We start from the raw sequence: 20,180 nt of genomic DNA, 5'->3' as shown, positions 1-20,180 counted from the left end.
ATAACTCATATCGTCCCGGGCTAAATGCACCTGCCAGCGGAAGAAAATTTAAACTTAAAAGCCACTCTCTTTGCGTAAGTCCAATGGCGTAACACTGATAAGTTTAAATGCACACATTTATTTCACATTTTCAGTAGTTATCGAACATAATTCAAAACTAAAATTGCTTTCTAAAAAATAAATAAGGGGTTTTTTAATTGATGTATTTCCCAATTTTTCTCTCCAGTTTGTTAATTGTGCTTCAAGCCGTTTCATCCCTGCACGCCACGGTCTTATTATTCAATTAAAGATACAATTTAGCAAATTGGGGTACCGTTAAGGGCAATTTGTTGCAAGGATGCAGTGGTGCAACACAAATCCTCTTTTTGATTCATGGATTTAAAAAACCTCATGTTAAATCGTTTATTAATTAATACTTCGCGCAGTGTGCCTCCGGCGTTTGACTAAAAATGCAACTCACAGTTTTCCATTATGGATAACGTAATTGGATTCACATAGAAATTCAGAGTCGTCTGGCAACTATTTTTGATCCTACTTTTTCTTAAATCTGCGGGGAAATGGATAACTTCGATTTGAAAGAAAGCCATCAAAAGTCAGACATGGACAAGGATATATTCTTATGAATTTCTTCCCCGTTATTTTCCATAGTAAACAACAGTCAAACTGTCTAAAAAAAATCGATAGAGTATCATACATCTTAGAGTTACGTATTTTTCATGGAAGTCGTTGAAAAAATTGTAAAGAATTTGCACACGCGACAGTACTATCTTATTACATGAAAATTCTTCAAAGGGAAGTGCACCATTAAGTTTTCTAGAATTATTTCATAACAATTTTATAAACAAAATGAAGTAATTTGGATTTAATTGATTCAATCTTTGTCGGTACACCACTGTCATTAATTCAAAAATTTCCCAAACTGAAAGACACATTTACCGCTGTTGTGTTATTAAAATGCCTTAACATTCTTAACTTTTTAATACATTTTTCGTAAGAAACTTGTAAAAATTCCAAACTTACTCTCTAATCTACTACATGTCTGCACGCCTCTGCTTTGCGATCCAACAAACTATGGCAAATTGAAGGAGATACTTAAAGTTACTCTACCATAAAAGTTGATTGGCGTAACATAGTACTTTTTGTTCTTATTTGTCGTTTTTTTTTTGAGCAAACTGACGAAAAAATGTAATTTTATTCATATTATCTGTATACTGAGGCTTTGCTTGGTTCTGGATTTAGTCCTGGAAACTCAAAATTTCTTATATTGAAACACTGTATGATAACTAAAGCTTTCTTTCATGAGAAATAAGTGAGGCAACACTATTATCAGTTAAATTTGTCTAATTTTCGACTAATATTAAGCCCTAGCAGGCTCTATACGCCTTTATCTTGTCTTAAATTTTAAAACGAATCTTTTTTAATTGATAAATCTCCAAGTTTTTTATGTCACTAGATGAAGCTCCAATGACATATTACGAATACTTTTGAATTAATTTACCATTTAAAGAAATGTTATAAATAAATTACTTTTTCAAACTCACATAAATTTTTCTACGTCTCTGTCTCTTTATTGCTGTATCAATTAAGAGAATTTATAAATGATACTACTTCCTTCCTCATTTCGACAGCAAAATCCACATTCCGTACGAAATACATATTGCTGCTCATTACGACGGGTACTTATGCTGAAACTATCAAGACAGGTAGGTACTTGCATGGAATTATTAAGAGGATGTATGCGATGCTAAGATCTCATGCAAAATGAGTGTAAGCGAAAGTGAAATCCCCCCTAAGAATTTTAAGAGGAACTTCCAAGACATACGACCGATTGACCGACAGTACTCAAAGCGAAACCAAGTGCGGTCAGTTCTTTGGCGCTTGGTTCTTTGATTGGTACTTCCTGTAGTGCGTATATAAAGATATCAATAGTGCGTTTGGACACTTTTTTAGGTGCAATTTTCGTGTATAATATAAGTGAGTTTACCAGTGAAAATATATAGAGAATAAGAGTTTAGCTAAGAAAAATTCGATTCAATTAAGGAAAACTTGTTAATGCAGCTGTTAACTTTAAGATCAAGGTAGTAAAATTTGAGAAATCGGGATTCTGATAATTGAAAGCACATTTGTAATTATATATTTGGTTTTGAAATACCTCTGCATTAAAGTCTTAAATTCAACCAATTTCTTCATGTTGAAGCAAATATTGTTACTGCTAAAGTTAACAAGGTTCCAATATATTGGTTCTTAAATTGAAAAAAAATTATGTCTAAGCATTTTTGTTACAAGGATAATTTCCATATAAATGCTGCAATAACGCTGACATTGATTAACTATTTCCATATCTTCAAGCTAAATTTAACAATATTTTGATATATAGACCCTTAACTATCCTCTCACCGAATTACTACTGTCTCATATATATAAAAGCTATAAATAAGTTCATAGTCTCCCTCATTTTACACGTGTTTTTTTGCCGAAAACCGCCTACCAGCTGTCACGGAAAGAACTTTTTCACACCAATACATCAAAACAACTTTTCCTGCTATTCCAACTATCTTAATTACCATCAATAATACAAATTAACCATTATCAGTAAATTGTGGCATTAAGCGCAAATTACTTACGAACTGGTGTATGAAGCTAAAAGAGTTATTAGCCGTGTCGTCAATTTCAGTGGCGGATCTACGAGCAAGTAAGACCTGCCCGGTGATGTGTTCGCCACTACTTATGGCATATCCTAAGATTTTGGGTTTTTTTAAAGTTCCCTATTTATTTTTCTTTTGGACCTTTTCTTACTTCAAACTGCCACTGCTTTTTGTCATACTTAATTAAATTTTTTTTTCAAATTATAAAGAGCTTTTAAAGAACTCAATATTCACTAAATAACCAACAATTTTCTGAACTTATATTTTCCATTTTTATTTTTTTGTTGTTGCCTGTTCATATTTAGAAATTGTGCTCCGTACGCCAATGTTTTTTACAGTATGCCTTTAAATATCCTTTTTTTAATATGAAAAGTATCTTTAGAATGCATGTCATTGTCTTTTACCATGCTCAATTTTTCAAATTGACGAGGATAATTAGTGAATTCACTGTAAAGAGTGATTCAAATTTTAGTGGAGTTTAAGGACGTTTTTTTGTAGGTAAACATAGGACTTTTTTTTTATAAACATGAATCTGTCAATGCTTAGTTTTCGATATACAGGGTGTTAAAATATTGTCATTTTCAAAATTCTTAGGAGATTATAACGGCATTGTTTGACAATTTGGTTTAACTGAAAAATCGTACGTTTCATGTGGTTTCTAAATTTCAAAGTTGTTTCGATCGCATTATTGTTAATTTTCAATAAATATTGGTATTTTTTAATATTTTCCTTGTAATGGCCTATTTTCTGTTTGCATTTTTCTTAAGAATATTAGATTTCAATAAATTTAACAGAAAACGCATAAGCGTATCAAACTACCCAGTTATAGCTTCCGATTAATTTTGATAGTGACAAACTTCAACATCCTGTATATAGAAAACCAAGCAATTGCAGACTCATATTTAGAGCAAAAAAAGTCTTACTTTTACTTCAAAAATGGGCTCCTAATTTTTTTATACTGAATTTATAATCACCCTGTATGATATTCATTTGAGTATCACGGAATTGTAAAATCCTACAGTTTTTCAAATTAATATTTTCGTTTGAATTGTTTTTGTTGCTGTCAGTTTTTACTTGTAAATTGTTCTAGTAACGACTAATTGTAGTCAGGTATATTGGCTCTTGATATGTGGCAAATTTAGAGAGCATTTTTCAATTTAACGTCAAAAGATAAGAAGCGTATTGGAATTATTTTTTTAAATTAAAAGATATAAATATTTAAATTTCCAAAACTTGAAACTTCGCTACGCCAATGATTGCAGTATAGCATATTGAGTTACATTTTCATTTTGATGTCAGAAAAGTCAAAGGCATACTGGGGTGATTTCTACGCTTTAACGTAAATATGAAACTTCTGAAATTTTCAGCAGCTTGATTTATAAATTTTAATAGAAAAATATTTCAATCTGGAGACTTGTATACTCAGAAAATGCTCCAGGCTTGAGCAAAATATTCTAAGTCCTTCTTGTCGTCTCGCATATTGGTTTGAAATATGTTTCATTTTCGTGGAAATATAGCAGTGCATGCAGTGTGTACATCATGTATAATATTTAATTTAATGTCTGAATTCTGTAACTATTTACGACCGATGTTGAAGATGCGGGTGGGTGTGAGTTGGACATGAAATAGTCACAGTTACACCGATACGCCACTGCAAAGCTGCATCAGATGTGGCAGTGTCATACGCTAAGTATATTGTAAATGTAAGAAGAGTTTAGACTAGGTTTTGGAAAAATCAGTGGCTCCATCCGTTAGTTTGTCGAAAGGAATTTATTGAAATTTCCGAAGTCGTAATATTCAGAAAATGATCAGGCTTTAACACAATATTCTAGATCTCTGTTGAAGTCTACAACATTAGCTCAAGACATGATACACATAAAGATGCATTTTCAGTTTGACTTTCAGAAAGTCATAGACGCACCGGGATAATTCGTAAGTTCTCGTAGAAAGCCATTTCAATTTCTGAGGTACCTGAAAGTTCAATAATTTCTTCAAAATTCTTTTTCCGAATAAATCTTTCCATATCTGTCAAACTTTCACATCGTAGAAAACTCTGCATCATCATCATTGGTGCATCGCTGATTTTTTATACTTGATATTATTCAGCATTCTTTCCTTCGATTTCGATTTGTGGCTGTTATTTTCTTGAAACCTTATGTGACTCGTAAACGTTTGTTTTAATCGTGGAAAAGTATACGATTTCACAACTCCAGGCAACCTTTACAGGTGTCAGTCGTGGATCTAGGAGTATGTGCGCCTCGGTGCCAAATTGAACTTTTATGTTGGTCTTGTCTTCCATTGATCGCTACCATGAAAAACATCTGCCTTTTGAACAATGCATTATACGTATCTCCTGTGCAGTTGTAACGGAAATTGTAGGCTTAATTGTGACTTCTGATAACATGGAAAGTAATATTGAGAGATAGGATCTACCGGCATGTCTCTTCTTGTCTAATTCAAATATCATAAGCGGCACTGAACAGAAAACCCCCGAGGAACTCAGCCGTTAAACCAAATTACTGCTCACAAAACATGGCAGATATAAACACTTATGATTTCCCCACTAATTTATTTTGTCTCACATTTATGGAGCGTAAACTTTAAATTGGCAGACGATGGTTTTTAGTTGAAACCCACCTGTCGCGAAAGCGATTTCCTCATACAAACTTTGGTAATGCCCCCAGTGCACGGCATTGAACCGAACAACTTCTTTTCTTATCAGCATGGGCAAAGAATTAAGTCAGAAATTATGGGCCTATTAGCCGCGGCCTTGCTAAAAACACCAGTTTTTCCACGCTAGTGCAAGAAACACCGTACAATTTGCTATGATTATAACAATATTACGTCTTTGATTACGCAACAAGTTCATCCTTGATAGAACATTCCTAGAACATATTGCTAGAACGGAAATTTCAAAGTGCTTTCTTTCTCTCGTTGAGCAAGTAACGATAGTTGAGGCTTCATTTGAAATTCAAATGAGGAATGCCAAAGTCAATTAAACATTTAGAACGCACAGCGAATATTTGCTTACGATTTGTTTATACGACAAAATCCGCCTTTTAACTTGAAAATCGCACTAAAAATTATAGTGAAATTAAGGCCAATGAAAACAAAAATCATTACAAAAGTGTCTCGCAATTGCAGATGACACTGATTGGTTGAACAGCAACGTTAATGAGCAAGATGAAGGCCGAAACTCTTCTGCAAGTGCTTTGTCTAATTGCCGCAACCGCGAAAGCCGACATTCACGACCCTGAATCGTGGCAACCTCTGGTACCAGCAGGATACTACCATGCTCAACCTAAGGAATCTTATGGAGAGCTTGGATTCGGGCTCCTGGGAGGAGGGTAAGTGATTTGCTTCTGAGGTTTGAAATGCAATCACCGGGAGAACATCGAAACTTTCCTCATAAATTTCGGATTTAAATTGGTCTCAGAGCACGCTTCGGGGGGAAAATCAACTTGAAAATCTGAAAACTCTTGGGACGCACAAATCACAAAAATACCCACCAGAAAACGAAAAATATTATGATGTGAACTGGCAAAAAATCTTCTAGGGGCACTGAAATCTCCCTGCAATCTTAAGTTACTTCAGATAGAGCTAGAGTAGGCACCCGTTCCCTACCCTAACACTCCCGTAGTGTGGTGGTATTTGTTTCCTGTTCTTTCTGCATTGAAATCCTAAATATATGTATTCATTCTATGTATCATGTCTAATTATCAATTGTCTGTTGTTTTTCATTCTAGGTACTCACATGAAGAAGTGGTTCCTCAAAGCAATGACCAATGCGCTATCTACAAAGTGGGTTTTAGCCAGGATTTGTACTTTCAGTATATTCAGTACAAGACGGATATTCCAGATTTGAAGCAGTTCACTCTATGCTATTGGGCCAAGTTCCACAATCACTCTAATGACCATCCCATATTTTCCTATGCAGGTAAACATTATATGCAATAACCATATTTTTAATTATTTTGGTGCACCACTGGTTGGTAGACATTTAATCGGAATAATAGGATAATTAGTTGTCGCAGGTGTGGCAATCGAATTTTCTTCAGCAGCATTTCCTAGGTGGTATCAAGGAAAGAGAAATTTAAGTAATATGTATGTACTAGATAATTCAAATACCGTATTGATCACATGTTCGAAATATTGCGTTAAAATGCTTTCGATTCGAACGAGAAAGGTACTGATTAAGCCTGAATATGTTTACGTTTATGCTGATTCAAAATTTAAATTTCACATTAAATTTACTAGAAGAATGACAAGATTTTTCGATTCTTTGGAGCCAACTTGTTGCGACTTTTCCCCTCCCTTATTCCATCCATCGGAAAAGTTCGTGAAAACGACAAATTTCAATTTCATAATCTTAAATCCCCAAAGGAGCAGAGCTTTTCCCGGCTACGACTATTTCTGGAAATTGCCTCAGGATTGAATTACTGGAAAGAAACAGCAACAAGTGGATTATTATGCCAAATAATCAGATCAAATGTTCGATTTTTAATCGATTGATCAAGATATTCAGCAAGCGATCGACCTGAAATGTTGAATTTAGAAAGGCCAATTATTGTTGTGAAACTGTTATAGTTATAATTATGTTATTATTAGTTTAAATAAATCACTACGCCAATGTATAGGAAATCCATCATGCTCGCCCCGAATGATACAGCAGAATCGATTTGATTGTTTTTTCGAGCCATTTTTTTATGGAAATGTAATGCGGATTTGGCGATTTAACTGGTTTTGAAATTCAGTGAGAATTGCAGCTATAAATCAGTGATACTAATAAATTCGCGCAATTTATCGCAGGAAAAAAATTATTCCGTGTTCTTACCAAACACTTTTAGCATATATTTTTAAAATTTAGAGAGAGGTCATAATATCCCTAATAATGGATGTTCATAAAATGTTTTGAGGTTAAGAAAAAGTTTCAATGTCTCTTTCCAAAAATTACAGGATCGTACTCAACTTGAGTATTTGGTAATTGTAGAAATAATGATTTTTCAAATTTAACTACGCCACTGCTTTTATTTGAATATTTTACTACAAATTTTTTTTGTCAACCTTGAAAGTTCCTAAGTGATTCATGGAATAAGAAGGTTGTTATTAACATGACAATATAAAGTAACAGTTTTACCAAGAAAATAGTTATTTTAAGATATTTTTAGGAATTTTGCTATTTAACTTATGAATGAGTTACGCCTCATATACACAATACAACAACTTTTTTCTGACATATATAGCGTGAAATGCCAGGGTAATACTCAAAACCAAACCAAAAGGAATTTTACACAAAAAGCGAACTATATATATAGGAAATTTTGCAGATAATTTATTAACTAACTGAAAGATAAATTAAATTTTACAAATTTTTTACTGAAAACCTTCACTTTTTGCATTGAAACTCGCACATTAATACGTGGGATGACAACGCGATACTTACAAGAAAATTACAATTAGACATTTGTTAACAGAGACCATTTTTGTCTTAAATTTTTCACAAATTTTACACTGGATTTAAAAACAAACTGTTTTTTTTTTCTAATTTCACGTCCCATATTTTCATTATTTACGTGAATTTTTTCAATGCTATTGATAGAATTCCAAGACGGTATTTTACAGATATTTACAGGGAACTTTAATATATATATGTATATATACAACACCGACTTTTATTTAAGATTTTTCCTATTTTTTAAAATGAGTTTTATATTAAGGTCCTTGAATATTTTGCTATGGAAATTAAAAACAATCCGCGCCACTGATTCAAATAAAATTTTAGGGCAGAAGTGTTCTGCATTCACCACCAAATTAAACACTTAACTAATCGAATTAGTAGACATTACTTAACATTAAACTACGAAGGGGCAGTTGTTGAGAAAGGAAGACTTTACCTTGAGATTTTGAAAAATTTGTTAAGGTCTTTGGATACTAACTACCCTACTGACACTTATGTATTGTAGTTTTAAAACATACACGAAATGCGAATAACGCACGGATAGCAAACCGAATTGTACATGAAGGAGAACTTGACTTTGTTGGGTTTTTAAAGTTTTTAATGAATTAAAAATACCTTTAGGAAACACGCGTGCTACTGGCGTTTCCACGTTATTTTTACTCTCTTATGGAAAAAATTACATTTGTGACCTGTAAGGACCGTACTGGATATAAACGTGATGAAAGTAACACTACAAGAGACAAAACAACTATTTTACATGAATTTTAGGATTTCTAGAATAAAATGTTATAGAAAAACAATCTTTTAAATAACCAACAAATTTGTAGTTTTGTTCATGGAGCTTCATACAACCTCACTATAATACGCCGAATCGATGGCTGTTTTGTTTTCATTTTTCATTACAATCTAAACTAACGTTACAATCTTTATGGTTCATTTTTCTGAAACTGACCTCAAAATTTCAGTGGACGGTCAACCCAAATCCATCTCCTCGGTCGTCACCAACACAGACCGATCCAGCTATTTCAGCTTCACCGTGGACGGTCACACCTTCTACCGCTTAAACTACCCCATCAGACTCAACAGATGGTACCACACGTGTCAGAGCTGGAACGGAAAAACTGGAGAGTGGCAAATTTGGGTCAACGCCGAAAGAGTTGGAAGAGGATTTCACAATAGGGTATGTTTCGTTTTCTCTCCAGATAAATCTGTTAACCAAAAAACTTGCAGCTTGTAGGACACGTGATCCCTTCGGGAGGAATCGCTATTACCGGACAGATTCAAAACCAACTAGGAGGAGGATTTCAGGAAGGATATGATGCTCCTAAAGGTTCCGGAGGAATGCTTGGAGAAATCACTATGGTGCAACTGTATAGTGTGGCTTTGACTGCTGGTAAAGCGCATAAAGACCATAAGCATCACCATGCTCATCAATATGATCATAATGGGAATATGATCACCACTCCTCCTCCTTCGACAACAGTTCGACCTCAGATCAACCATCCCCTCCTCACAGCAGGCCAGCTGAATAGAGGAACCAGGATTAACTTCGCTACGGGACAACAACCCCAAATAATCCAAGGGCAGGATTATAGTGTGGGATATGCTAATGGACAGTTGGTGGGTGGTTTGGTAACTCAGCAACTCACCAAAGGAGTACAACAGCAACAGCAAATACCTCTTCAACAGCAGAACGCCAATCCTCTAGATACTGGATCGTTTCAAACTTTCAATACAATTGGTTACGGTTCTGGATCGTTGAGCAATCCTGCTAACGTGCAGTTTATCAATAATTATCCTCAGCACTCACTATTCAAGAGACAAAACTCTGCAGAACCTCAATATGGAGATAAACTACAGAGCAAACGTGAGGGTAAAAAGAAGAGGGAATTATTTGTTGCAGGAGGGACATTGTATGATGATGGCTTAGCCGAAGGGCCTTCCGCAGGGACTGCGACATATCAAAGCAGTTTATCGTATGGATTGGCAGGAATTGGAGACAACCAGCCGATTTTGAAAAGGCAGAAAGAGAGTGATGAAAGGGAGCCTGCTGAAGCAGAAGTGAAGGCAGTGATGAATGTTTGTTCGGCATGTGATCTTGAACCCTTCGATAAGGCTCTTGTGTTTGGCTGGAGGACAGTCCCTAAGAAATTATTCTCGGGGGCGTTTTATTCTCCTGCGGTACCGCAATGTCGAGCTTTTTAGGACAAATCAAAAAAGTGTAAATAAGTTAGCCTAAGGTCACTAAACTACCTACATCTTCCATCGCCATAATACTATTTATATTTCCATATTAATATTGTAATTTTAGTTGGATTATAAAGTTGTAATAAATAAACAGTCACGTAGTTTCGCTGAAACCAGTATCAAATCTTGAGGTAAGTGGAGAACGGTGAAAAGCATTGGCGTATCGTAATGTTTTACGAAACATTTCTAAAGCTATTTTCCATGTTTCATTTGTTTCCAATTATTATTCGAAAACTGCGTCCGGTACGCCATTGATTTTGTTCTATTTAAACGTACCATGTTAGTATAGGTATATATGCTGTAAGTCTCCCCCATAAAATGGAAATTTGCACCACTTCTGAACTATTGGCGTATCACATATTTTAAAGACCCAGAAATTTTTACGCACGTGTTTATTTTCCTCTGATTTTTTGCTGTTCCTGGCATTAACATAGAAGTCATGTTCTTTACTCCCCTAGTTTTACTGTTTTCAATTGATTACTTTTTATATTGCCCTAAATTGTTACAGTGCTCAGTACATAAAAAGTCATTGACGTACCGACGTGCGTTGAGAATTAGAAATTTATTTAAATTCTTTTTTCCATTTCTACCTCTTCCATCATATTTCTAAATTAAAAATTATGTTCAAGCTTAATATACACTAAACTATTGGCGTAGAACAGCCTTTTAATACCCGGCTAATTTCAAAATTTACACATACATATGTGTATTATATTTGACTTTTTTGTTTTTGGGGGTCCTGACTTAAAATTGTGACTCGTGCGCTCCTGCTTTTATTTGCTTTTAACGTGTGGTTGTTAATTACAGAGAAACGAAAATAATTCACGCTTAGTATGATTTTTGAATCTTAGATAATCTCTTTGAGTAGTATTTCTTAGCGATTTTACTGTTTGGTGCAACTTTGAGTTTTTCCCATAAAATTTAAATATCCGTGAATAACATGGACGTAATGCGTTTGTCAGAAGCTTTAAGAATTTTCAAAATTTTTGAATTATTTTACTTCAAAACTGTGTGCGGTACGCCCCTGTTTTTACTCGATTAAAATGTATGTTGAAATTACAAATAATTCTTGTGGCGAATTTATTGGGGGTAAACAGCCCGCGGAACAAAACCAATTCAAAGTCACTTTTGAAAATTAACAATTTCCAACCTCTGCGAATTCCCGGTCTAAACCGGATTTCCTCAATTATAATAAGACTTTACCCCACTTTCAGGTTTTAATCAAAGAAACTCAATTTTCTTCAAGCATTCAACTCAAATAACTGCTGTAATTATTTCCTGGAAACTGATAATTTAATTGAAATGCGCTCCTATTAAAATTCTTTTTTTTCGCCTCAATCGCAACCATAATGGCAACAACACCCTTAACGCATTATATCCCATTAACGCCTCTGACAGCACATGAAACGTCCGAAACTGCTCGTAAGCAATTTATGAACTTTAGTGTTCTACGGTAAGATCGCCATATCTAAGGACTCTTACATGTGCTTTTTACGGGAAATCTAAGAAATTTCATTGCATAATACCTTACCTTGCTTTTGTGGATGTGCTGGTGCTGATATTCGGAATCAAATTCTGGTTCTGAGAAATAACTGGGGTCCTCAAAGTGTCCCACTCCTCCTGCGATACCGATTCCGGCCATTGGGAGTCCCCCAGAGACGTCAGCTGACTCGAAAAGTCGTAAAACAGATCGATCCCTGATTTCCCTTAAATGAGATCTAGGGAGGGAATAAATATTACAGTTAGTGCATTTTAGAGAAAATGTGTGCGTTTGTTTTTGCGGGAGAAATTTGCTAGTTAATTGAAGTGCAATGTTGGTGCATGCCTGGTATCAAGAGGCACATAACAATAAAAGAGACTATGTATACAGAGTTTGTCATTAATGTAGAATAATCGTAACAACTTTTTAAATAATTTTTTTATAAAAAATGTTTTATGCGAAAGTTACAAAACTAATTTTTTATTACTTTTTGATGACCTTGACATTTTTTTTATCCCATAACACTAACGAAGTCTAACATTTGTTTATCAAATGTAATTTATATTTCTGACTTGTTTTATGGAATCTACACGTATTTACGCATATATACATATTAAATTTTATTGCGGTCAGATAAGACAAATTTCGAGAAAAAAACTATTTTCTTAATTTTAATAAGATAATTAAATTCAATCAGAAAAGCAATATGACAAATTATTGCTCACAAGAATTAATTGTTATTTAATGTTCAAAAAATGTGCTCAAAATATCTTTCGCCGTTACTCAAACACAGTGCTAGTCTTTGCTCTAATGATTTTCTCACCTGAACATACGTGTCTTGCCTGATCGATTGTATTACACGGATAATACGAGCCCTCAAGTCAGTTACGTCATTTTGCCACTCCTTATAAACTTGATCTATTAAATGACCCCAAAGGAAAAAGTCGTATGGATTATTTAGAGATTTTTTTTCCCTTGAAATTTTTCTTACCTAATTTCAATAAAATTTGATATGTATATATGCGCAAATAAATGTAGATTGCATGAAACAGATCAGAAATACACGGTGCACGTTTGATAATCAAAAGCTGGACTTTGTTGAACTGTCACTGGGCAATTAAAAAAGTTTATGGTCATCAAAAAATGAGAAAAAATTAGCCTTGTAACTTTTACTTGAAGCATTTTTTGATTGAAAAATTATTTTAAAAGTTATGGCTGTTATTCCATATACGTACATGCCGGACCCTGTATAGCGGGAAAGTACACTGGCGGAAAATTGTCAGTATGTGTGTTGTGTCAAAATTTCCATCCAGATTCTTTCCATAAAATATCTACAAGGTGTCCGAAAATAACGTCGAAATATTTTGGCAAGTGATTTTAGAAATTAGGATACTAAAAAAACTTCTTATAAATGTATACCAACAATTGCTTCTTAAGAGGGCTGGTACCCCTTAAATAGGGAACCCTGAAGATAGTTTTTCCCAATATCATCGAAACGAATGAGAGAGAAAATGAAGATGAATGAAGGTAATTTTCAATATTTGTTGTGAATAAGCAATAAACCATTAATATTATTAGTCTTGTTATTGCTAGCTAATAAAGAAAATATGTGTATTACAAGGATTCCTGCTCTGTTTAATAAAATGCATTCCGATGTCTATGTAATCGTACATCGATTTATAAAAACTAACCTTTCTGGGAAACGGTCCATCCTAACAACACGAAATACGAGGATTATTTTTACTTCAAAATATTTGCAATTCAATAATTTTCTCAAAAATTAATAAATGTCCCGAACAATAAGTTACGGTGACATTTACGTAGGAGATTCGTCTGTACGTGACGCCCCTGACTAAAAACTACAATTGTTAACATGAAAAAAGTTTTCTCCATTCAACTTATTAAAGTATGCTGAATTTCATAATTTTATCGTAAACCGTTTCGAAAATGTTGCGAAAAAACCATCTGCAGAGGTTCGTTTTTAAGGAGTTCTAGCCTCCTTACTGAAGAAGCAGTTTTTGGGGAAGGTTTATAAAAATTTTTTAAATCATTTTAATCACTAGTAACATCTGCAAAAATGTTCCAACGTCATTTCCAGACACCCTATATATAACCTCCCCTGGAATTCGGTGCGGATATCTCAAGTTTTTTCTACTAATCTCAAATGTTTCGTAATACTTTCTTTTTCATTAGCATTTATCATTCTAATTTTTATCTTTTACATTTTATCGAGTTCTTAACATCAGAAGGTAGCGAAAGTTTTCTGTAAACATTAAAATTTGTCTAATTTTTTTTTGTCGAGATATCGATTGTTTTAAATAACACCCTATATATTTTTATATATTAAATAAATATAAATTCACCAGGAATTTTCTACATCATATCTCTTTTTATCTCTATCCACTTTCGAAATCCTAAAATTTGGAAAAAAAAGTTAATAACGGAAATATTTCTTATATGTTTTCTCCTCTGTTTCTCTACTGATTTTTGAGATTTTGACGATTCAAACGCATAAAAAACCCTTTTCGTCCCTCACCTTAAATCCTCCAATTCATAGAACATGTCCTTGGACGAATCGTGGATATAGATCTTGACGTTGGGTGAGTCGAGGTATTCCATAGTGAGCTGTTTTGGAAATGACCTAACGAAGAGGGCTTTTACAGTATCTATCGAGGTGATTTCGTTCGGAAGCAGGGCCCTTTTCGTTTCGTTACGGTATTGGAGGAACACTAGACCTGAAGAAAAGCAACCTGAAAAGCGTGATTCTACTGGATCAGTAGAATTATGATGTGACATTGAGTATGCCACCATATTCTAACTGAGTGATGGTGGGTTCTCATTAATGTAGAAATGACAACGTAGCTGTCGTCAAAGCCTTAAGCTTTTTGTATGTAAATACTACTGCGATAAAAAAATGACGTGATTTTTCCATTTAAACTGCACGGGTAGTATAAAATCATTATATTATTTTTTTATAGGTTGATAACGCTGTCTATGACATCTATACAAAGTTTCATGGCGATGTATTTGATTGCTGCAGAGGTACATGTATTTTTGTAAATGTACCAAAGCAAGTTTTTCGATTTTTACTATGTCTGATTTTGTTGAACAAAGAATTTGCATTAATTGTTGTTTGAGGATAATACACCATCCCACACTGCATTGATTCTCTGAAAACTCTTTAAAAAAATTATATAAAGATTTTTTATTTTATAAATAAATTCACCTTATTTTTTTACCACGGTAGTATAGTATTATTTTAGCTTGCGAAAGAGCTTAAAAGCGATTACTAATTTGTGGAAATTTATGCTAAAAGCATGTCTAAAATGATTCCAATTGTTGAAGGATAACTTTACGTTTTATTTCTTATCACGAAGTTAAAATAAAAATGCCGAAGAAAAGACGAGCAAAGCAAGCTGAAAGAGAAATTAGGAATTCTTGGATATTGGAACTTATCGGGATTCAGTGGAGGGAAGGAAAGACCAAGATCGATAAAACGTTAGCAGATAACAGAAGAGGAACTGAAAAACCTGTTATTACAGCTACTGGAATGGCAGCATAGTTATCATTGTCCTGAATTGACTTATGCCTAACATTGTTAAGTTCACGAGGATCTACCAATAACTTGACAAATTATTCAATTTTATGGACCGTTTTTTGGAAGTTAGAGAGTAGCATCCCATATGTCGAGCATATGATATGAAAAATAATATAGAGGCTTCCAGAAACATCAGTTCATTTATGCAGTACTCCCTTAGGAGCTAATAAATCAATGTATCTCCTCGCCACTTCATATGGAAAATAATTTCCAAGGAATCCACGAAAGTGGCCGATACTAGGGCTTTATTTCGACATTTTCACGCTTATCAGCCCCTTGGTAAAGGTTGCAAGACCCTTTAGAAAATCACTTCCAAGGACAATTGTATCTTTTGAAATTCTAGAATACGGTTCCTATTAGCTAACTTTTGATAATTTTCATAATGCTAATTGGTCTCTACTTTCTAAACCTGCTATCCAGAACTTTAAATAGAAAATTGGCTTTTCCAGGGCAGGATTGCCGATTAGTAAAAGACAAAAGGAGAACACAAAGTTTTAATTGAATGCTGCCTAGTAAAATGTTTGAGAAAAAAGTATTTTTCATTAAGTTTTAAGAAGTCTAGATTAAAGTTTCTTGGCTGGTTCCAAACAGAGTTTCGTTCCTGATTATTTTTCAAAGAATTACGGGGATACTTTTGGGGGACCACTTAAAAGGCTGCAATCGCTAATTAGATATTGACTAATTTATGATAATAATTTAGAAGTATTCGGAAATGCCGATATTTATATTATTGATAAACCGGACTTATAGAGAGTAATGGTAGAGAACATATAAAGATAGCAACGCGTTGAACAAAATCATAAAATCATTTACGTGTAGTTGGTGAATGAGCGGTAATCTTAAAATACCTCTTGAGTGCATTTAAATACGTAAACGTGAAAAAAATGTTGGGGATTAAGGCGCCTTTTAAGACATTTCTGACTGTTCTAGTTGGTAAGTTTGACAGTAAAATTTTATTTGAGCAGCTACAATCAGTTTTTGCAGTTTTGGTTGTATCAGCACCTTTGGTTCAATCAGAGTTTCTGGGGTAATGAGGGATAACTTTCTCATTAGCATTTTGCGTTTCTCCTTTTGGCGTTCGAAATCATTTTATTTTATCCACTTTTCAATCCCTCTTCTATTACCTGTCAAGATCCCATCACTCGTTCCTTTAACCGAATCATGATAAATACCAAATGCCAAGAATTTATAATTTCTCCTTCACCTTACTTTCCTCGTCATTTTTATTTTTATATCCCCCGCAATAAAAATGTACTAGAACGTGAAGTTATCGCTCAATAATTAGAATAATTTTAGATATGGTTTTGGCATAAATTTACATAAATTGGTGGTTGCTTTTAAGCTTTCACGCGAGCGAAAATTATATTATATTTACATACAAAAACTGAACCTTTTGACTAGGGTAAAGTCACGGTAAAGATATACGATATGTACAGGAAAATTAATAGTAAGTGAATAAAATACAAAATTGCGGGAATTTTGCTTTGAGAAAAATTCCTGACAGTCAACAGAAAAGATAAGTGAATTTCTATTTCATAATATATCGAAAATACATAATTATCTGTATGGTTCCAATCAATTTGATGAGACAATACATCGTTCAGTACAGAAAATATGCTGATTACCATGAATTCTTCGACTTATTTTAATCAGATTCCAATTTTCATCAATAATTTGTGTTAACCAAAACACCTCGTGGTTAAGTTTTACTAACGAAGGCTGTATTTTCATGAAAAATCACGTTAGTACATTACAATAGCCTTTAAGGCTAGAATTAAGTTTTAGCGATTCAATAGCAAACTAAATAAACATTTAAAGGTAGTCATTATGGACAGGTTCCGCAACAAATAATAACGGAATACACTTCAGATTGAGTATCTATTTAAAAATTTAGTCGAGAAATTAATCTTTAAAATAATCGAATGTAATTGTTCTTTCAAGTGTACATACAATAAATAATGTGATCCTGCACATGAAAAACCACGTAAGTGCATCATATCGACAAAAATGTTCCACAACCTCAAAAAATGTCAAAGTTTCGTGAAAAGTTTTAAAGGGACAGAAATTTCTACTTATTATAAAATTCTTTTTCTCTGAAATACATGGAGAAACTGTCTTAGAAATAGCTCAAGAAAGAGGTACAATACCCGCATATTTTAATTATTGAGATACTATTTTAAAAGTGCCGCGAAAACTAAAGTTCATATGGCTATGGAGCAATAATTTCATTAATTACCCATTTATTCTAACGTTACAGTGGACTTATTGGCCACTTCAGGGGACATAAGCGCAACATGGACTTCCCCGATGTACCCCCAACTTTATTCCAACGACACGTCCGTCAATCCCTTAGGCCGCCCCATCACTTCCGAAGAAGACTCCTGGTTGGGCAGCATAATGAATATCGGAGCAGTCATAGGAGCTTTGCCAATGGGCTTTTTGGCAGACAAAATCGGAAGAAAGTTTACTCTTCTCGTAATTGCAGTACCCCACATCATCGCCTATCTCCTCTTCGCTTTTGCCAAGAATATCAACGTCTTCTACATTGGACGATTGATTAATGGGTTCTCTGAAGGAGCTGGATATGCTATATTGCCTATGTATGTTGCAGAAGTGACTGAAGATTCCAATAGAGCAGCTTTTTCGGTTTCACTAAACATATTCTGGACTTTAGGAAATTTTATTCCCTATGCTCTAGGGCCTTATCTACCTATAAGAACATTTAATTTGATTCTTGCTTGCATTCCTTTAACCTTCTTTGTGTGTTTTCTCTCGATTGCTCCAGAAACTCCGCATTATTTAGTGCAAATTGGGGAGTATTCAAAAGCAGAGCTTGTGATAATGGATTTGAGGCATTGTGGAAAAAAAGAAGCTGAGAAGGAAGTGGAGCATTTGAAAGAGATTATAAATTGGAAGGACCACGATGGAAATTTACTGGACATCATAAAAAATCGAAAGCTTCGCAAAGCTTTAGTTATTTCTTTAGTCTTAATAATTTTGCAGCAACTGTCAGGAATTAATGCAGTAACTTTTTACTTGGAACCCATATTTCAGGCCTCGGGAAGCTCATTGTCAGCTTCAGTATCTTCCACCATATGCGGAGCGTGCATGTTTGCCTTTAGCTTCATAACTATTTTCATTGTACAGAGAACTGGCAAAAAATGGCCTCTAGCTATTTCCTGCTTAGGAGACTGTCTCTCATTGATGATGTTAGGGGAGTTTTTCTACGTGAAAGAAGAAAAGAACATGAACACACACAGCATTTCTTGGATCCCAATTGCAGGCCTCATCAGCTACATCTTTTTCTTCAATTTGGCTTTGGCGCCGATTCCATGGACACTCAGCTCAGAACTTTTCCCAAATAAAGTCAAATCAGTATCTTCTTCTTCGGTTGCAGGAGCCAGCTGGCTCTTTTCCTTCTTCATTACAAAATTTTTTAATTTATTGACAAAGACTCTGGGCAAAGCCGGCACTTTTTGGCTCTACAGTGGGTTTTGCCTGTTTGCGGTGCTATTTGACATTATTTGGGTACCCGAAACCACCGGGAAGACTTTCGGTGAAATTCAGGCAATGTTGTAACAATAGCCATTGTAAATATTATTTATTGTATGTATCGTGTGAATGGGAACAGTAAAATCAAATAGAATCATGGTTTGATTTCAGTTAGAAAGAGAGTTAGTTGAAAAAAAAACATATGATTGGAAAATAAAATGCACCATTTAAGTAAAAAATTTGAAATTCTAAAACTTTCATTCATCCAACCTCCTTAAATGAGACGATTTGTTGAAAGTCTCATGTTGAAAGGCTTTACGGAGTTATAGAGTAAAAGTTTCGAAAAAATAATTTTCGCAAAAAATAGTAAATTATCAAATTTTTCAAAAATACGTGAAATTTATTATTTTATAACATTTATTAATTTAATGAATTTGTAAAAAATAATGAATGAAAAATTCAAAAATATTGTAAATTTTTTGAGTGTCAATATCTTGGAAAACAGCATAGGTGTTATGCAAAATTGTTGCAGAAAGTAGTCACTTAAGTATCTTAATTTCCGCTGCAAATAGAGGGAAATTGATAGTGGGGTCTGAGGATTTAATACAAAATGTTATACCAAATTTCTTCTAAATAATTTTGTTTGAAAAATTTGTTCTAGTAGTATTAGAAATTGGTTAGTATGAAAAGAAGATTTGAAAAAATTAAAAACTGCTTGACGAGTAACGAAGATCCTGTAGATAATTAGACTTGAGATAGCTTCCAAATATATAAAACTTGAGAATATGAAGTCAGGCAGGTAAGACGTGATTGCATAACGCCGGACAACCGGAAGATATACATGATTGAAGTTCAACTGTATATTTATTTTACATTTATTACTATACAGGCATCAAGTTTAATATGCTGGCGCTTATGCAGCATTCTGTTCTTGTTGTAGATACGAGGTCACATATAAATGAGGAAAAAGTTGCTGCTTTGTATGCCCAATAATAATTTAAGGTTATTTAATTTTCTTTGCAAAACCTCGATACAGAGTGAACACAAAAAATAAATTTTTAGAAAAACTGTAATTTAATAAGACATGTTTTTCAAAGATAACCATTTTCGATTTTTACCTGTTATGCTTACATATATATATGATAACGGAAAAGATAGTAAAATATGATCCTATATTCTTATTAGGAACACAAAAAGCAACTTTTTCCTACTTTGTCCACCTCGTAATTCCAACTCCAACGGTAAAAAACCGTGATAAAA

General features: G+C 33.9%; 3 protein-coding genes across 16 annotated transcripts in view; 2 read left to right on the top strand and 1 right to left on the bottom strand.

The window, feature by feature from the left end:
* Positions 1 to 20,180, bottom strand: part of LOC136345809 (coiled-coil domain-containing protein AGAP005037) — a 119,465-nt gene that overhangs the window by 52,408 nt on the left and 46,877 nt on the right. For 11 of the 13 annotated variants that reach the window (XM_066294434.1, XM_066294478.1, XM_066294496.1 and 8 more), the window contains 2 exons: positions 14,367 to 14,580; positions 11,882 to 12,068 (listed from right to left, as the gene is read on the bottom strand). In XM_066294434.1, coding sequence (XP_066150531.1) covers positions 11,882 to 12,068; positions 14,367 to 14,580 — 401 coding nt within the window. The remainder of the gene's footprint in view (positions 1 to 11,881; positions 12,069 to 14,366; positions 14,581 to 20,180) is intronic. The other 2 variants (XM_066294451.1, XM_066294441.1) reach the window with 1 other exon arrangement.
* On the top strand, positions 1,825 to 10,443 carry b6. Its single transcript, XM_066294539.1, has 5 exons — positions 1,825 to 1,974; positions 5,790 to 5,992; positions 6,392 to 6,582; positions 9,069 to 9,283; positions 9,334 to 10,443. The coding sequence occupies exons 2-5, from the start codon at positions 5,820 to 5,822 to the stop codon at positions 10,306 to 10,308; spliced, it is 1,554 nt and encodes a 517-aa protein (XP_066150636.1). The 5' UTR covers positions 1,825 to 1,974; positions 5,790 to 5,819; the 3' UTR covers positions 10,309 to 10,443.
* LOC136345883 (facilitated trehalose transporter Tret1-like) lies at positions 16,178 to 19,966 on the top strand. 2 transcript variants are annotated; one of them, XM_066294551.1, is made up of 2 exons: positions 16,178 to 16,361; positions 17,686 to 19,966. In XM_066294551.1, exons 1-2 carry the CDS (start codon positions 16,313 to 16,315, stop codon positions 19,005 to 19,007), a joined length of 1,371 nt encoding a protein of 456 aa, XP_066150648.1. In that variant the 5' UTR covers positions 16,178 to 16,312; the 3' UTR covers positions 19,008 to 19,966. The 2 variants fall into 2 exon arrangements, with proteins under 2 accessions (XP_066150648.1, XP_066150657.1); XM_066294560.1 differs by lacking the exon at positions 16,178 to 16,361 and adding an exon at positions 17,461 to 17,566.

Source organism: Euwallacea fornicatus, chromosome 2, assembly GCF_040115645.1.
Source record: "Euwallacea fornicatus isolate EFF26 chromosome 2, ASM4011564v1, whole genome shotgun sequence".
NCBI classification, from domain to species: domain Eukaryota; kingdom Metazoa; phylum Arthropoda; class Insecta; order Coleoptera; family Curculionidae; genus Euwallacea; species Euwallacea fornicatus.
The sequence above is the reverse complement of the archived record's forward strand: the minus strand, read 5'-3'. Positions and strand labels throughout refer to the sequence as shown.

Excerpts from the sequence above, each read along its gene's own strand:
- b6 (XM_066294539.1), top strand. The coding sequence starts at position 5,820 with ATGAGCAAGATGAAGGCCGAAACTCTTCTGCAAGTGCTTTGTCTAATT. Across the intron at positions 5,993-6,391 it reads TTCGGGCTCCTGGGAGGAGG|GTACTCACATGAAGAAGTGG; the intron begins GTAAGTGATTTG and ends TTTTCATTCTAG. Across the intron at positions 9,284-9,333 it reads GAAGAGGATTTCACAATAGG|CTTGTAGGACACGTGATCCC; the intron begins GTATGTTTCGTT and ends AAAAACTTGCAG.
- LOC136345883 (XM_066294551.1), top strand. The coding sequence starts at position 16,313 with ATGTTGGGGATTAAGGCGCCTTTTAAGACATTTCTGACTGTTCTAGTT. Across the intron at positions 16,362-17,685 it reads ATTTCTGACTGTTCTAGTTG|TGGACTTATTGGCCACTTCA; the intron begins GTAAGTTTGACA and ends CTAACGTTACAG.